This window comes from Lepus europaeus, chromosome 9 (assembly GCF_033115175.1).
Source record: "Lepus europaeus isolate LE1 chromosome 9, mLepTim1.pri, whole genome shotgun sequence".
NCBI lineage: Eukaryota > Metazoa > Chordata > Mammalia > Lagomorpha > Leporidae > Lepus > Lepus europaeus.
Window position 1 is genome coordinate 110662754 of NC_084835.1, and position 19639 is coordinate 110682392.

General features: G+C 37.5%; 1 protein-coding gene across 1 annotated transcript in view; it reads right to left on the reverse strand.

Annotated features, from left to right (window-relative positions):
* Positions 1-276: 276 nt before the first annotated feature.
* Positions 277-19639, reverse strand: part of VPS4B (vacuolar protein sorting 4 homolog B) — a 32716-nt gene continuing 13353 nt past the window's right edge. Inside the window, exons 4-11 of the mRNA XM_062201777.1 lie at positions 18525-18592; positions 14778-14897; positions 9201-9357; positions 8710-8858; positions 7760-7841; positions 6271-6490; positions 4194-4334; positions 277-1773 (exon numbers count right to left, since the gene is read on the reverse strand). Of these exons, the coding sequence (XP_062057761.1) occupies positions 1672-1773; positions 4194-4334; positions 6271-6490; positions 7760-7841; positions 8710-8858; positions 9201-9357; positions 14778-14897; positions 18525-18592 (1039 nt within the window). The 3' untranslated portion in view covers positions 277-1671. The remainder of the gene's footprint in view (positions 1774-4193; positions 4335-6270; positions 6491-7759; positions 7842-8709; positions 8859-9200; positions 9358-14777; positions 14898-18524; positions 18593-19639) is intronic.

The window sequence follows — 19639 nt, forward strand, 5'->3', positions numbered from 1 at the left end:
AATATTATTAATTCAATTATATTATCTTTAATATATAAGTAATATCAATACTGTATATTTCTGAGGCTGATAAACAATATGATATATAAATCATCTACAAATAATTCATTGTTGGTCTGCCGTGTTAATTCCCAATCCTTACATGAGAGTTGCTGAAAAACAGAATTTTCATGTGTATATTCTCAGTTAATATTTTTTAAAGATCTCTTCCTATCTAATTAGTTTAGATATTTTCTCCTATACACAAGGTCCCAAAATAAAGAAGCATACACAGAATATAGCCAACAGTAGGTTTTATCAATTTACTTCACATAAGAACAGTATTTTCAGGACTATGATTTCCATTTAATATCAACAAAAACAACCTGTACAGAAAATCCCAAGGCAACCATATAGCATAGTCTGTAAAATGTGCAAGTATACTTTAAAATACAAGTTATTCTATAGCATTTGCAAGGTAGAACTATTAACCAAACAATCTACCTCATTCTAGCTAACTTAATCTTTTGCATGTATAGCCAATGCAAATGTACAAGGCACAACTTAGTGTTGCTGCTAAAGTGTGTAATGCACACCCTCAGATTATTTACTTGAAGATATTAAAACAACATATCCTGTTTGTATTTTATTATTTAATGAGATATCAGTTCATTTCTTCATAAAGCATTATACTGATAACATATATTTGGGCAGGACAAACTGTTCCCTGAACTTAAAAGGTGACAGAAAAAAATCTTGATAACCTACATTAAAAAAATTTATATACGTATATATTTATATATATATATGTACACACACATCCCACATTACACAAGGAACTTCCCATAATCCAAAGGGAGAACATTTTCTCATTAGCAAAGGTTCCCATTACAGTATTTCACAAGTCACTTAAAATTTCTTATTTATTTACCAGCTGTTTTAGTCAATCTTTCTACAAAAACACATGGAAACAGACAATTTTCTTCTTTAAGGTAAAGAAGTGCCTAATTTAAACTGTTTCTCTTGAGATTTCACAGTGAAAGGTATAATTTAAATGCAAAAGCTGGTTGCCTTGAAAGAAATTATTTAAACCTACACAGAAAAAAAAAAAAAAAAAAAACCAACCTACTGAAAATCAGTCAGAGCACTGGCTGTAATACAATTCAGTCTCTCAAACCCAATCACAGTACTCTCTGCTGTTTTACTGCCCATCCCTGAGAGTAAAGATTCTATTATTTTAAATTTTTTAAGGAAGTAAATACATTTTACATTGATAATATGAATGATGCTTAAAATTTTTTTTCAAAATATAAAATAAGCCCTATTTCATTTTAGTTAAAAAAAAAAAAAAGATAAACGTTCTTTGCAAAGATCATCATTCACAAAAATTCTGAGTATCTGTATGTTAATCAATGGTTAACTATCTTCTTTTACTGGGGAATTTCTATTTTTTGCCACTATGTATTACTCACTTCCCTATAACCCACTGTTTTGTAATTTTTGTTAATAGAAGTATTTAATAGGTAACAGAGGAAAAGTACAATATAAAACTTGAAGTAACGCTGGAGTGAGATGAACATTTCCCTATGTGGGAAGTTTTAGTGGAAATAATCTGAATGCCATCCAAGAAAGGCAAAAATATCTATGAAAGAAATAATACATAGGGTACACATCTTTACTGCTGTCTTTGGGTTAGCCTTCTTGGCCAAAGTCTTCTGTAAACTTCTTTAATTTCAACAGATCGTGTTCATTGACCGTGGGTTTTGTACTAGACAATGACCGCAACATATCCGACTGTCAGGGAAAAAAGGGTGGGAGCAAATATTAACAACAGATTTAATAAAATAAAACTCACTGCATTATCATTATTGTTACTAACTTTCATCTAAGGCTAAATCTAAATATTTGAAGTGTGCTCCAAGTTACTGACTATAAATTTCCTTATAATTATCCTAAAGGACATCTTCAGTTACATCATTCCTTTGCATAGAAACTTACAATTTCTTCCCTTGTCCTGAACAAAACTATTCAGTGGCTCCCCATTATCCATCACAAGTAGAATCCTCAGAGCCTGAAGATCAAGGTGTTTCAAAGCATATTCATGATCTAACTTCTGGCCTTACCTGTTTTCCAGTATGTGCAATTAAAAAGAAATGTGTCATTCACTTACACTTAAGTGAAGCAAATACCATTTTATTAAAACCGACTAGCTTTAGATATTTTAAAATAATAAGTAAAAATTGAAATGGTAAGAAAATATGCTAATATCAGAGATTCATAAAAAAACTAACTTGTGCATAGACTAACTCCTATAATATAGGATGGAAATGCTAAAATGGATAGAATACAAAAACTTTTGAAACTTCTATATCAAAGATTGAAATCTCTATAATAAGAGTTAATAACTTCTCAGGTAAGCATTATGATAATTAACACATAAATATATGTATTAGTTTACATATCGGATAAAAGTTTCTGTTCTGGAAGTTACTACAGAGTTCTTTGAAAATACACAAGTGAAGTAAAAATCATAAAAATTTCAGAGTGTTCATCAAGAAGAAAACATGAACATAACTTGTTGTCACCCCAAGTTCCTAAAATAATGTAACTTACTAAGTAAGTCTTGGGAATTACTTTAACTCCTCTAATATAACCTGAAACAATATAATTTTTATAAAAATATTTCAATTCAGTTAAAAATTTTAACAATTACATTTTTTTTTTAAAGATTTATTTCATTTGAAAGTCATGAGTTACAGAGAAAGAGAGAGGAAGAGATAGAGGCAGAAATCTTCCGTCTGCTGGTTCTCTCTCTCCAGATAGCCACAGAAGCCAGGACCGGGGGAGGCCAAAGCCAGTATCCAAGAACTTCTTCCAGGTCTCCCATGTGGGTAAGAGGGGCCCAAAACACTTAAGCTACCTTCTGCTGCTCTTCCCAGGCCGTTAGCAGGGAGCTGGATCAGAAGTGGAACAATCAGGACACAAACCAGCACTCATAGGATTCTGGCATCACAGGTGGCAGCTTACCCCCTACACCACAATGTGGGCCCCTTTTATGGAGTTTTAACAATATGTTAAACCGAAAAACATTACTTGTAAATACAAGGATATAAGCAATAGCATTTCTGTTTATTTTTAAAAATTGAGATGAAGGGAAAAATTTGTTCCCTTTTAAGTATTTTTAAAAAATGTTTATTTATTTTTATCTACTTGAAAGGCTGAGTGACAAAAAGAGAAAGAAAGAGGGAGCCACAGCACTTCTACCCACTGGTTCACTTCCCAAATGCCTCAACAGACAGGCCACAGTAACAAGCCCAGAATTCCATCCAGGTGTCTCATGTGGATGGCAGGGGCCCAAGCACCTGAGCCATCATGATGCATTAGCAGGGAGCCAGGAGCAAAGGGCCAGGAGCAAAGGGCCAGGACATGAACAAGCACTTGGATATGGGATGTAGGTGTCCCAAGTGGCAGCTTAACTGGCTGTGCTATAATGCTTGCCCCTAGTTTCTATTTAAATTTCAACAACAAAATAAGAAATATATATATGAGCATTTTGGCAATGATACGCCAACTTTAAGACTTAGAATGACAGAAATTTATTTTTTCAAAAACTTTTAGTTTCCTCAGAGCCCAAGAAAATATCTTAAGGATTTTTATATTTTAAGTTCAATTCTGTTTACAATTTTTAAATTGTAAATGTTTTACAATTTTTAAAGTGAGTTGATAGTATTAAATAAACATAGTTGATAATACTAATATTTTCCAGCAAAATTCATATAACTGAACATTTTTGTCTTAGACAAATTACAGAATATAATGTTTTAAAATATTTTTTAAGAACAAATAAGATTTTGGGGCCAGCGCTGTGATGCAGCAGGTTAAAGCCCTGGCTTGAAGCACCATCATCCCATTTGGGTGCCGGTTCTAGTCCTGGCTGCTCCTCTTCTGATCCAGCTTTCTGCTATGGCCTGGGAAATCAGTAGAGGATGGCCCAAGTCCGTGGGCCCCTGAACCCGCGTGGGAGACCCGGAAGAAGCTCCTGGCTCTCGGCTTCGGATCAGCTCAGCTCTGGCCATTGTGGCCATCTGGAGAATAAACCAGCAGATGGAAGACTTCTCTTACTTTCTCTACCTCTCTCTCTGTAACTGTCTTTAAAATAAATAAAATAAAATAAAATTATAAAAAAAAAAAAAAGAACAAATAAGATTTCAAACCATGGAAACCACTGGCTCCAAAAGTTTATCCCCAGGGACATCCATCCATGTCATTTCAATGGCACCAGGATCCCCTGGAGAGCAGGGCGTTAGTAGATCTTCAACAATGTTTCCAGGATCCGATCGAGAAGGTCCACGAACCTAGAATAAAAAGTAAATCTTAAATATTTATTTGAGCAAATTAAGCACTACAATATAGGCCATTACCAGGCAAGATGGAAATGTATTAAAATTTTTATATTGGCTTAAAATGTTTACTTCTGAAAAAAACAGGCAAATATACAACAAAAAGTAGTTATCACTGAGTTAAGGGATAGATTTTGACTTTCATTTTTTTCTTGATGTCATTTCCTATATTTTGAATTTACCACAATAAATTATTTTATTATCAGGAGAAAATGAGTCAAACAAAAAAAGTAAGAAAAACAGCTGGTGGTTGAGCTTTCCTTTTTGTCCCTGTGATGTTTTTAGTGGAAGTTTTATTAGAGATCAAAAATAGACATTAAAAACTCTCAAGGGGGTTGTCTGGCCTCGTCGTGAAGATGCCAGTTAAAACACTCACCTCCCGGCCGGCACCTCGGCTCAACAGGCTAATCCTCCGCCTTGCGGCGCTGGCACACCAGGTTCTAGTCCCGGTCAGGGCGCCGGATTCTGTCCCGGTTGCCCCTCTTCCAGGCCAGCTCTCTGCTGTGGCCTGGGAGTACAGTGAAGGATGGCCCAAGTGCTTGGGGCCCTGCACCCCATGGGAGACCAGGAGAAGCACCTGGCTCCTGGCGGCCATTGGAGGGTGAACCAACGGCAAAGGAAGACCTTTCTCTCTGTCTCTCTCTCTCTCACTGTCCACTCTGCCTGTCAAAAACAAACAAAAAAAACCACTCACCTCCAGTATCAGAGCATCTGCCTCAGACCCTGCTCTGGCTCCTGACTCCTGCAGACCCTAGGAGGCAGCTGTGATGGATCAAGAGACTGGATTTCTGGGCCCAGTGCTATGGTTTAGTAGGCTAAGCCTCCACCTGTGGCACTGGCATCCCATATGGGCACCAGTTCATGGCTCAGCTGCTCCTATCCTGATTCAGCTCTCTGCTTGGGGCCTGGGAAAGCCATGGAGGATGGCCCTGGTGCTTGGGCCCCTGCACTGGTGTGGGATACCCAAAGGAACCTTTTGCCTTCTGACTTTGATCAGCTCAGCTCCAGCCGTTGCAGCCATTTGGGGAGTAAACCAGTAGATGGAAGATCTCTCTGTTTCTGTCTCTGTCTCTCACTCTCTGTAACTCTACTTCTCAAATAAAGAAATCTTTGAAAAAGAAAAAGAGAGAGAGAGATTGGATTTCTGCCTCCCATGTAGAAGAACTGGATTGAGATCTCAGCTTCTGGCTTCAGCATTTGAGGAGTGAACAAGCAGATAGGAACTCTCTCCATATACAGCTATATCTCTGCCTCTAAAAGAATTAAAAATTTCATAAAATAAATTACAAAAACCAAAAATAATGCTTACAAATTGTTCTATTTTCCACAGCTGAGAAAGTTCTGATATTTGAAAGCTTTAGTCTGAAACTACTGAATCTTTTAGTTTTTTACAACAAAAATTCTTTCAAATGTAAGTGCAAAATTAAATGTGAAATGAAACTTTAGTGCCATTTTATGATATATAACTTAAAGTAAAAAGTTTTAACTTTTATGGTTCACCCTCCAATGGCCACTGCGGCCGGCGCACCGTGCTGATCCGAAGGCAGGAGCCAGGTGCTTCTCCTGGTCTCCCATGGGTGTAGGGCCCAAGGACTTGGGCCATCCTTCACTGTACTCCCGGGCCACGGCAGAGAGCTGGCCTAGAAGAGGGGCAACCGGGACAGAATCCGGCGCCCCAACTGGGACTAGAACCCGGTGTGCCTATTGATTAGCCTATTGAGCCACGGCGCCGGCCCCACACTCTATTTTCATGAACTTTTTGTAGTACCCTTGTATCTCTATTATGTAATCTCCTTAATATACAACATTGAAACTTTTTCAGATTCTTTGAAGACAAACCAGTGATGATCTTGAAAACTAAATTTTAAAATGGTAGGTAAAAGTTACTAACCTTTTTAAAGTGAGTAGCTGACTGTACTTTTCTAACAGGCTGCATAAGCGCATCACGTACAATGACACTTATATCTGCCCCTGAATAACCATCCGTTTTCTTCCCAAGGTCTCGGAAGTCAGTTTCTGTTAGACTGTTCTGAGTCGTCCCCAAGTGCAGTTTAAACATGGCAGCTCGGGCATGAGCTTCAGGCAAAGGAATATAAATTCGTTTCTCAAATCTTAAAAAAGAAATTGTATTAATCATGTTAATATGTACTGTTTTAATAAAAATTAGGATATTTCCCAAAAGAAATATTTATTTAGTTATTCTCAAATAATCCATATGTGCCAGAGTTAAATGTTTATGTTTCAGTTAGTTATGTAAGGCAAAAGTATCAAGAAAGTATTAAAAAACAACAAATAAAATAAAAACATCCAGGGAAACAAAGTGCTTTGATTTTTTTCACATGATTTTTGTGTTATCTTAGCCATAGCATTTGTATGTTCAGAATTCATAAAAAGACTTGTCCTACAGGATATAGTCTCCCACAGAATTATACTCTTAATTCCTGATCAAGGGATTAATGATCATAATGTGAAATAGAAGCAGAAATGACAAAATAATTCTCTAAATTAAAAAAAGTTAAATTATTTCAAAATCTTAAATACACACTTACTTCACAAAATCTCCACCTTATTACGATGAGTACATTCAAACAACCTATATCATATATAAACAGTATGTTTTATTAATAATTTTGCTTGCCTCCTAGAATTTCAGTACATGGAGATAAAGAGGAAGTAACAAGGGGTAATTCACATGGTCTGTGCAGATGTTTTTCTTCCAGGTAATTCTCCCTGACAACAAGAGGAATTTTTTTTACCTAGAGGTGGGTTTGCAATTAGGCCATTTTTTTTCCTTTCTTGGTACTAGATGGTAATCTAGCATGCTGGCAAACCATCAAGCACAGGGGATACAAGGGGCAAATACTGAAGTGCTAATGTTTACCACGCAAAATTAAATGAATAGGGAACTAGGAAGCAGTGAGGAGTCTGTACACTGTTCCTAGGGCTGAAATTTCATTTTCAACTTAAAAATTAGAGTAATAACCTTTTTAAACTAAAAAAAAAAAAACACAAATAAATCTTAGTTTGACTATTGTAACAATCATTTTGTTAACATTTTATATGAAGGATTTTTTCCAAAATATTAAAAACTGTATTTATAGCTTTTTAAAGGATCAGTGCCCACTATGTTCAATCAACATTAAAGGTAAGCTTTAAGTATTTTCCAGTGTGAAAGTTTCCAACATAGAAATCTTCTGTCTTGAAAATAGCAGGCAAGCAAGCAGATGACCACCATTATTTCCCCAAGACAAAGGGTAACAGTCAGGGTAAATTAAAAATTTTGAAAAGTTATCTGAATGCCTCTTAACTAGACAAAAAGGGAATTATCATTTCCTTGCTAAATCTGTAGTCAGAAGTAGGAATCTACTATAGCATCATACCTTCGCCTAATGGCAGAATCCAGAACCCAGGGGATATTTGTAGCTCCCAGAACCAAAATTCCATCATTGTCCACACCAACTCCTGCATTAAAATTGGTAATATTTTAAATAATTTGTCATTCTGGTGTTATTTAAACTCATCTGTATGTTCTGTGAAGAAATGTGGTACTTTAACACTTAAATGCCTCATCATGAGTCTTTCTCTCTGAAAAAATTGTTTTTTAACCAAATACTGTATTACCACAACATGATGCAAATATTCCTAAGGATCCAATACCCTAGACTGTGCACAGATACTAGGATCATCCTAGTAAAGACATTTATTTAAAGATTTCATTTGAAGTTTGTGTTATTTTATTCATACTGTTCCTAGAATAAGTGAACACATTCATCTCTACTGTTTATATCAATGAGTTTCACTTGATTACAATCGGGAAAAATTATACACATGAAGACAATCAGAATGGAACATGACATAATGAAACAGATGGATAGAATGGAGAAGCCCTGCTGCGTTTCCCCCCCCCCATGTTTTAAAAATAATGGCTATACATAACGAAATACTTTTTTTTTTTTTTTTTTATTTTTGACAGGCAGAGTGGACAGTGAGAGAGAGAGAGAGACAGAGAGAAAGGTCTTCCTTTGCCGTTGGTTCACCCTCTAATGGCCGCCGCGGTAGCGCGCTGCGGCCGGCGCACCGCGCTGTTCCGATGGCAGGAACCAGGTGCTTCTCCTGGTCTCCCATGGGGTGCAGAGCCCAAACACTTGGGCCATCCTCCACTGCACTCCCGGGCCACAGCAGAGAGCTGGCCTGGAAGAGGGGCAACCGGGACAGGATCGGTGCCCCGACCGGGACTAGAACCCGGTGTGCCGGCGCCGCAAGGCGGAGGATTAGCCTGTTGAGCCACAGCGCCGGCCACGAAATACTTCTTAAAAATCAGTACTATTACCTTGCATTTGAACTAGGAACTCTGTCTTAATTCTCCGTGCAGCTTCACTTTCATTTTCACTTCTTGAACCACACAAAGAATCAATTTCATCAATGAAGATAATGGAAGGCTTGTTTTCTCTGGCAAGTTGGAACAAGTTCTTAACTAGTCTAAAAAATAATTAAAAACTGTCAGTCTCTAAAAATTAGTTAAAGATTAAGGAAAGCAATATACCAATATTACAAAAACTCTGTTGAGATTAAGAAGCTTAATCATGTTTCAGGTATATAAAATAATATTTAAATGGATAATTTAGTGTACAATTTGATATATATGGTTTTCCTACAAAAGACATTATAAATTAGGGGTGGATATGACAGAGAAATGAATACTTTATCATGTCACTTCTATTAGATCTACTAAGCTGTAATAACCCTATTACTCTATAGACAGATACAAAGTTTCTACCAACCCTTCCCCCCTCTCCCACCCCAAATTGACTTACTACTTACTTTTCACTTTCACCTAACCATTTAGAAACAAGGTCAGAGGATGATATTGAAAAAAATGTTGAGTTGTTTGCTTCTGTTGCTACAGCTTTGGCTAAATAGGATTTTCCTGTTCCAGGTGGCCCAAACAATAGGATTCCCCTCCAAGGTGTTCTCTTGCCTAAAATTTCCATTAGAAAAATAACATGAGAATTTCAAAACTGTTAACTTCAGTTACCTTAAACATCATTCATATTAAAGCATCCGTATTAAAAAGAAATGTTTAAAATAAGTCACTCCCTGCAGCAGCCCAAGCCACTGGCGATAAAGCTGCAGGCAGAGCCTGGCATGGAGCCCTGTGGGAGACAGTGTACCTGCCAACCTGGAGGGAAAAAAGGGAGGCACATTTCTCTCTCTCCAACCACCTGGCACTGGCATCCTGTGACTAGCCGAGAGGGTGGGTGCCATTTTGGATATACGAAACAGCTGCACCAGCTCATGTCCCCGCCCCAGCAACCAGCTGAGTGGAAACGCCTGAGTCTGGCTGGGAGAACTTTCAGGTGGCTGGGTGCTCGTGACCATCGGAGCAGTCACTGTGGGTGACTCCACATGCTCGGGGCTCCCTGAGTCCCTGGTGAGGGTCACTGCTGCAGGATCTGTGTTCACACTGAGGACTGCACAGATCCTCTGCACAGATCCTCTGTGTGGTTCTTGGAACAGCACGGATGAACATCCTACCCACTGGGGCTAGCACCCAGGCATTGTCTCCTTTGAGGAGAGTAGGTGAGCGTGAGAATGCACCAATAGAGAAGAACAAACCTTCCCTATGACAAAAAAAATAAATAAATAAAAAGAAGATTTACCATGCCCAAAGTGAGTGCCACCTTGGACAATCCCCTCATTCTGTAGCACTGAACAGAGCTCCTTGACCATATCCAGCACACGCCTCTGGCATTCACCCAAAAGAACAGAAACTCCACTAAGACACAGAGGCACAGTCCAAAGATAAAAGCCATCACAGGGAAAAAAAAAATAAAATAAACACGTGTCACCACAAATGCCCAATAACAAACACAGCAATTCGAGAAACAAGAATGAGAAAACATGACTCCCCCAAAAGAACACAATACTTCAATATTCACAATAGCTACGATATGGAATCAACCCAAGTGTTTGTCAACTGGAGCCTGGATAAAGAAATTATGAGATATGTACACCATGGATATTACACAGAGGTTAAAAAAAAAAAAAAAAAAAAGAAATCCTATCATTTGCAACAAAATGGATGAAACTGGAAAACATCATACCAAGTGAAATAAGCCAGTCCCAAAAGGACAAATACCATATATTGCCCCTGATCTGTGATAACTAATAGAGCACTGAAATTAACACTTTGAGATGCAATGACTTTGAATAGCACTTGTCTCAACTATTAAGGAACAGGTTTTTGTTTTTTTTTTATACAATCTGTTGAATTCTTTACTTAGTCTAGAGTTAAATGCATGTATATAAAGTCAATTGAAAATAGATCTTAGTAAAAAATAAGAATGGGAATAGGAGAGGGAGGAGGAAGAGGAATGGGATTGTGGGTGGGAGAGCAGGTATGGTGGGAAGAATCACTGTATTCCAAAAGTTGTATTTAAGAAATGTTTGAAGTTTGTATTCCTTAAATAAAAGGTTTCTGGGGGAAAAATAAAAGTAAAAATAAAGTAAGTCATTCCAAGTATGTCTCATATATCTAGAGACAACTTTGTCAAAAATGTGTTGATGTAAATATGGGCCTTCAATTGCTTGTTCATTCAATCCTATGCATGAAAATCATAATGTGCAGACAGACAAAATGATCTCTGTCCTCATTTACAGTATAATGGAGCAACAGAGTTCAAGTAAAGGTGATTTCAAGTGTCTATGCACACTGCTCCATGCCAGAATACATTCCATAATTCCAGAATATTATATATCCATAAAGGAACAGCAAATGGAAAGATTTTCTTTGAAATATTTATTAACTTTGGAGGAGTAAACCTACTACCCAAGAGTTTGGATGACTTGTGACTTTCTACTGCCTTCTTGATTTCATAAGGAAGCGTAGGTTAGAATTACAGATTAATCTCCCCAATTGGGGAATGATAAAGAAACTCTATGTTAACTCCTAATTTTGTCAAAATACAGCAAGTGAACAGATAATTCCGTTGCATAATTTTGATAATGAGAAATTAAATGCTGCTTAAAATAAATTGGGCTGAATAATAGCTGGCAATAAATATCAAACACACATTTTTAAAACCTACTAGGTATAAACTGTGAATGAGTACAAAGTGTCTGCAAAAGAATGATACACACAGGATGGTGGGATGGACTTTAGCCTAGCAGTTAAAATGGCCACATCAGGGTGCCTGGGTTCAAGTTCTGGCTCAGTCTCCTGATTCCAGCTTTTTGCTGGTGTAGATCCTGGGAAGCGGTGTTTATGGCTCAAGTGGTTGGGTTCCTGCCACCCACTTGAAAGACCTGGATTGAGTTCCCAGCTCCTGGCTTTGGCCTGGCCTAGCCCTAGTCACTGCAGGCACTTGGGAAGTGAACCAGCAGATGGGGAATGTCTACCTCTCAAATAAATAAAATGAAATTTAAAAAATTTTAAAAAGAATGATATATAGATGGTTAATGGCAAAACTATCATTGTTACAAAAGCTTCAACTTTTATTTAAAATCCTATCTTCCTATTACTCTGTTTAAAAGGCAGAGAGAGAGAGACAGACAGACAGATACCCTATCTCCTGGTTCACTCTTCAAATACCTGCAACTGCTAGGGCTGGGCCAGACTGAAGCCAAGAGCTAGGAATTCAATCCACAGGGGTGGCAGGGACTTAGCTACCGGAGTCATTACCTAATGCCTCCCAGGATGCACAACAGCCTGTAGAGGCAGGACCTGAACAGAGGCACTCAAATAAGGGGTGTTTCTGCCCCAGTGGTGTCTTAACTACTGAACCAAACGCCTGCTCCTATCTTCCCATTTTAAATGTATGCAATTATAAGGCAGTGTATACTGCTGGTATTGTATGAAATAATTTTAGGTGGTAATCAAATGCCTTTTAAATAATTTTTAAAAAATATTTATCAAAAAAATTCATTTTTCACTTACAGACAAAAAATTATTAAACAGTGTTACTAAGTAAAAATATGTGAGAGGGGCCAGTGCTATGGTGTAGCGGGTAAAGCTGCTGTATGCAGTGCTGGCATCCTCTATGGGCAGCAGTTCGTGACCCAGCTGCTCCACTTCCAATCCAGCTCTCTGCTATGGCCTGGGAAAGCAGCAGAGGATGGCCCAAGTCCTTGGACCTCTGCGCCCATGTGGGAGACTCTGAAGAAGCTCCTGGCTTCGGAATGGCCCAGCTCTGGTCATTGTGGGCAATTGGGAAGTGAACCAGCGGATGGAAGATCTCTTTCTCTGCTTCTCTCTACCTCCACCTTTCAAATAAATAAATAAATCTTAAAAAAAAAAAAAGTGAGATAATTTAAAGTTTAAAAAAGGGCAAAATCATCTATAGTGTTGCAAGTCAAGAGAGAGTGATGACCAACAGGGAGGAAAGAGGCAGAAGGGTGACTGCTAGGTTACTGGGAGTGTGGTCTTGGTCTGAGATGTCCACATGGCACACCCTGTGATAATTAAGGAAGCTGAACATTTATGGGTTCCTGCATGTCTTCACACATTTGCACTATAATAGAGTTTGTTCTAAAAAGTCAGTGATTAGGCCCAGCATTGTGGTGCAACAGGTAAAACTGCTGCCTGCAACCTCAGCATCTTATATGAACACGCCAATTCAGCTCCCTGCAAATGTCCTTGGTAAAGAAGCAGAAGATGGCTCAAGTACTTAGGCCCCTGCCACTCAACTAGAGACCTGGATAGAGTTCCAGGCTTCTGGCTTCAGCCTGGCCCAGCCCTGCTGCAGCCATTTGGGGAGTGAACCAGTGGACAGAAGATCACTCTGTCTCTTTGGGAAGCATGTTTTTTGTTTTCTTACTTGGGTCCTGGGAACAAGTTTGCCTCTCCATGGTGGAGAAGGAGCCCAGAGTGACCCAGGTATCAATAAGCCAAGTCCTTCCCAAAAAAGGAGGGCACATTCACTTTCTCTTTGAGAATTCTGCCTTTCAGATAAATAAATCTTTGAAAAAAAGTGATTTTAGAAAAGTAAAAAAGAATAAAAGAAAAATTAATGAAGTAATACATAAATGACTCACGTTCAGGAAACACTGGTATAAGAAATGTAAATTAGTTCAATCATGGTTTTATACCTTTATAGTATTATGATGTCAACCTTTATACTGTTTTTTTTCATATTCCAGATGGCAGGCTGTAAGTGACACCTCAAAAGTACAGGGGACAGCACATGGCCCCACTGGTTCTTTGCCCTTCATTACTGTTCTGTAGGACAGCCCTGTCTGGATCTGTTCATTTTGAGGTTAACACCTCTTTACATAAAGTCAACTTGATCTCAAAAAGAAAAATCTGTTTGACCATTAAGACTGTGAGGCTAGCCTTATTACAGACAAAGGCTACCAGTGACAAAAAGGACAATGTGAAGGAATGCTTCTGCTGGAACCAGAATTTTAAACTCTCTCCAGATGGTGGGTCAGCAACTTCCTCCTCACAGGGAGAAGGATCTACCTCTTTGTCTCTGGAGGATATGAGCTTCATCTGAAGTAGCTAACTAATTTTTACATCTCTTTTTTAAGAAATGGAATTCTCTTAAAAAATACATGACTATTGTAAAAAAGTTCAGGTGGAAGTCAAAAGTAAAAATCATCTAAAGTCTTATCTCCTAGGTACACAGTAACATTTTTACGTCAGTCCCTCTACATGTACTTCTCCGCATATACATTTATCTAACAAACATGGAATCAGACTATACAACAAGCATGGAATCATACTATACATATTTTATAACTTGCTTTCTGATCTTTGTAACAGATGTAGACTTTTAAAAAAATTTATTTATTTGACAGGTGGGAGGTGGGGGAAGAGACAGAGATTTTCCATCCTTTGGTTATGTCCCAAGTGACTGCAATGGCTAGGGCTGAGCCAGGCTGAAGCCAGGACCTAGAACCCAGGTCTCCTATGTGGAGACGGGGTCCAAGGACTTGGGCCATCTTCTGCTGCTTTCTCAGGTGCACTAGCAGGGAGCTGGATCGGAAGCAGAGCAGTGAACACTTGAACCACTGCTTTAACAATGGGATGCTGATGTCGCAGGCAGTGACTTAACTGCCCCAGTATAGGCATTCTTTAACAAAGCATAATATACATTCAAACTTGTCACTGTAGATGTATACCATATGCTAATGAGTACACAGTATTCTACTATGCACATCAGAGATTACCCTATGGGCTATGGTTGACATTTAAGTTGTTTTGCAGTCTATATAGTGGAAGTTTGGATATGCACAGGAAATAAAACATCTATGTGTAAAGATATTATCATCACCTTGTAACAGTCTGACTTTAATGATATAGTGACACGATATGGTGACAAGAATTCAAAATGCTTTACTTCAGTAATCAATGCTTATTAAGAGTCATTAAATAAAATTAATGAGAAGTCACCTCACCTGTGAATAGATGAGGAAATTTAATAGGCAGTATCACAGCCTCCTTAAGTGCTTCTTTGGCTCCTTCAAGACCAGCTACATCACTCCATTTCACATTTGGTCGCTCTATAACAATGGCACCTACAAAGAATGTATGTTATCTTTAAATTAAGGAAGTTCGTTTCATCAAAAGTTAGAAGACAATATAAAATAATGATGTTTAAAATTATTTGGAAAAGTATTAGGTGCTATAAATATGTCTGAAATAGCCTGATGAAGGAGTAGTTCTTGAGGTAGACAGGAATCTGGGTGGGTGACTACATAACTAGTAAGCCACTTAATCTATTTCTGCTTCCTCATTCATGAAATGAAAATAATACCATCTATCCAAACTACTTAGGTTAGTGGAAGGAGGAAATGACACAATGAATAATACAGTATTTGGAAAAGCACTACACATTATATGAAGCAGTTGTAATTTTGAAAACATCCATTCTAGAGTATCAAAAGTACTTATTCAATAAATGTTGATCTATTAGGGTGCTTCAAAAGGCTTGTAGAGAATGGAATTAAAAGATAAGTTCATTTGGGTGAAAAAAAATTTGAAATACAGTTTTTCATAATACACAATTCCCATGAACTTTTTTGATGGCCCTTCATATGCATGGGTTTAAACTCTTTTTTGCATCAAATATTATCTTCTAATTCCATGTTCCACAAACTTTTTGAAGCACTCCTGTGCTATTTCTCCTGTTAATCAAAAGATGATCTAATGTGCTCCTCACAAAAAAAGGAAATATGCCCCACAGCTTTAACTGAAGACAAGACAGATGGAAGGAAAAGGGAAAGGAGAGGAAGGGATGGAATGGAATGGGAGCAGATAACAGAAAAGGCCGTTTATCCCTCTAGATCTGCACTACTTCCCTGAGATTTACCCAATTTTCTATTTGACTCCAAAAGACCTATTTATAATTTTTGAAACCTAACTAAGTTACACAAATGAATGATTTAGTTTCTGAATGCAGTGTAGTCACAATTCATAGCAATTACTGCAGTAAAATCCAACAAAGATCTCTTTCAATGTAACTAGCTGGCAAAATTTTCTAGTTATCTATTATCAAATGATTTTTCCAGTTTTCTAGCATATGGAAAATCCTCAACTACAACTATTAAGCAACCTGTTCTAAGATGTATAGCTGTTTTAAGTATAACACTATGACATATACAATCTAATGACTAATCTATGAAATTAAGTTTTATAGGTTGTTTCTTTTCATTAGGAAAGATCAAATACTACCCAAAAGCTAGTTATACTCAGAAATTTATTCCCCAACATCATTAAATTCTTTGGTTACTAAAGTTAAATGAAACTATGATTTTTGTACCCTGAAAGTACAGAGTAGAATGAAGAAAAATGTCAATTCTTTTTTTTTTAAATTCCATTAAGGTTAATAATCCCAATTGAGAAAATATCTACATCACAGGATAGATTTTTTTTGTCAATTTATTCTCCCACTTAACTAATACTTTTCTCCTTAAAGTTGGAAGATAACTTTGGAATACTTGCTGATAAATACTAAACACCAAACTTTAACAGAAAGTTCAAACCATAAATCTATTTTTAATTTTAACAATCAAATTACACTTAATGTCATAATCTGAAACAAAATTATAGTAGTGTTTCAGGAAAAAAGAAAAGATTTTAAAAAGTGTATATTATGAAATCTATCAGCAATTCATTAAATTAAAAGATGAGGGGAAAAATGGATTCTCAGATAAGAAAGGCTAGAACACCTTTCCTATTCCATTTTATTATGAAATTGAGGAAATTTCTGTATGCACTTAAAAAAAACTCTGTCCCTTATCAAAACTGCTATTAAAAAGTTGGTGCATCTTTGTCAAATAAAGGATAGAATCCAATTTTCACTGGGGTGGGTGGGTAGGCGGTGGGTAGAGATGAGAACAAAACCAGTACAGCAGACTGAAAATGCTGCTTGTTCTATACTTGGCATACCACTAAGTTACCCAACAAATACTAAGTGGTATGTGTGTGTGAGAGAGAAAGCAAGAGGTTGTGAGCAAGAACGAGATACCACTTCAGAGAGAGAGAGAGAAAGACTGCTTCAGGCAGTAGGGACACAGTTGTATACAGAAGTTTCTGCCCTTGGACTATATCAACCATTGAAATTCTTGGCATACAAAATGGTCTGAGTCCTTATTAATTGTACTGAGCTTAAGATATTATCCACATACTGTTCTCCTACACATTCCAGTGAGGTAGGTAAGACAGACCTATTACCAAATTGAGAAGGCAAGTAAAACAAGGTTAAAGGTCTGCTCAGCTAGGTATATTCACTCTTCAGTAACCAAGGATGAAGCTACATCCATTTCAGAATCTTGACCAGTTATGCATTCTATTTGGTAAGATTCAAATGAATAGATACATCCTACCTATAACCTATAATTTAATTTGAAAAATCATTAGCTAAAAAAACCCTCTGAAATAAAAAAAGAAAATCTAAACTCAGCAATTAAGAAGCCATAAATAAAATAGATGCCTTTTTTAAAAAATTGTATTTACTTATTTGAAAGGCAAAGTGACAGGGAGAAACAGAGACAGACATAGAAACACACACACACACACACACAGAGTAATCATCTATCCACTGGTTCACTCCCCAATGGCTGCAACACCTAGGGCTGGGCCAGCCCGATGCTAGGAGTCAGCAACACCAGGGGTGCAAGCACTTGGACCTCTGCTGCATTCCCAGGTGCATTCGCTGGACCAGAAGCACAGAGTAAGAATGAGTAGAACTGGCACTCGGATTTGGGATATCAGCATGGCAACTGGTGGTGACTTATCCCTGCTGCGCCATGGCAACCCCAAATAGACACCTTTTAAATACAGAGAATCACCAATTTATCGAGTCTCTAGAATTTGTCAGATGAAACATAAGGTAGTTTTTCCACTGCCATTAATATTATAAAAGCCCTGAAAGGAAGGTATTATGAATTTTCATTTCAAGGATAGGGACTCAGACTAGGAGGTTAAGGAACTTGTCCACAATTACAAAGCTTTTAATAGCAGTCCTCGGTGTGCAATCCAGATTTTTGGTGTAAAATTGAGATTCTTGGTGTGCAATTGAGATTGGAATGGAGCCAAATCTTTGCCCTTTCCATTATGGCACTGCAGTGGTGTGCAAGTGCTTTTATAGTTGCTCAAGGTAAAAGCAGAAGGCTTAAAGAGCTCAAAGACAATGCAAACAGATAAACATAAATCAGAGCATTAAAAAGCAGATGAGGAAGAGCAGGTAGGAAACATGAAATAAACTATCAATGACTCAGCGGTAGCAATAGCAATAAACGCCAAATGTAATCCATCCTGTTCATCTGACAGCAAATTTTATTAACCCATTAGATTTTGTAGCATGCTAAAGTATAAACGCTGAGTTCTCTACAAGAGGGCAAATACAGTGAAAGAGAGTAAGCTAAAGGACAGCCTTTTACAGGCAGATATAAAACAAACAAACAAAAAAAAACCCCAGCATCCTCACTTTATAAAAAACTGAACTACTAGAGACCTGCGAGTGCACGCTCTGTGAAAACGCTAACAAAGCCAGCATGTGACACCCTGGGAACCAAAGCTACTTCTTGACCTTCACTTAAATTCAGAGGGGAGAGAAAAAATACACTCAAATACACAATTCACTGAGGTTTTTTTTTTTTTTTAATAAGATAGTAAGTTTAAAAAATGAAATCTAAAGCAACCTTGAAGCTGATTCTGCAGTTTCTTTTTTTCAGGATCGTCAGATTCTCCTTCCCCATCACTGTCATTCCTAATAGAAAGAATTTAATATGTTCAAATGATCACTTGCTGCTATCAAATAAAGCAAAAATGAAGGAAAGATTCCCCAAAATATTTGTAATTTAAATGGAAAAACAAGACATTGACATTTCACTCTTTTTGATAATATATTAAGTATAACAGGAAGCAGGCACATTATTAATTAACAGGGAATAAGGAACATGAAAAGGACAAAAAGACCAGAAAGAAGTCAGGAACTAATTCCAAGTCCCCATGACATACCTATCATGTACGAATTCACAAATGCATGTGCCACACAGAATTGTAAATCAGAAAAAAAATCCATCAGGACCAGGCAAAGTATACATTAGAGCAAGAAGTCACACTAGGAGCAAAGCCCCAGAACACTAATCATGTAAGGCACAAAGGTCTGTAACTCTTAGTCTGAGTGTTCCACAAGGATGGGTAGGCTTCCTGATGAAAATGAACTGAACCCAAAGAACAGGTGGGCCAACCAGGCACCTCTTACCTACACATTTATCCCGAGGAAATAATTCAAAATGAACTCAAGGATTTGACTACAAGGATAATCATGCCCTCAGTGTTCACAAAAGGGGGAAAAAACCAGAAATAATTGATGTTCAATTCTAGCAATTAGCATATAATAAAATATTGTAATCTTTAAATATTATGTTGGAGAAATACTTTATTATTAAGATATTCCTAACACAATGTTGGGAGTGAAAAAGCAATAAAGCAAAACAAAACAAACAAACAAAAAAAAAACCACATAGCATTACATCATTTTTTTAAAATATAAGAAGAGACTTTTAGGCCAACATGGACTCGTCTTGGTTACTGTGGGATGGTGATTATAGATGAGGCAGATACTGCAGCTGACTCTCCAGCTTCCTCCAATCATGGCTGTGTGGACTGTAGAGTCCGTACTTACAAACACTGCCCTTTGTAGGTACCCTTGCAGGCAGGGTTCCACATGCGGCTCAACTTCCTCCACGAAGGTGGGGTTGCTCACGAGGAGACCAAATCTTCAGGTGAAAGCACTGGTTTTTCTGAGGGA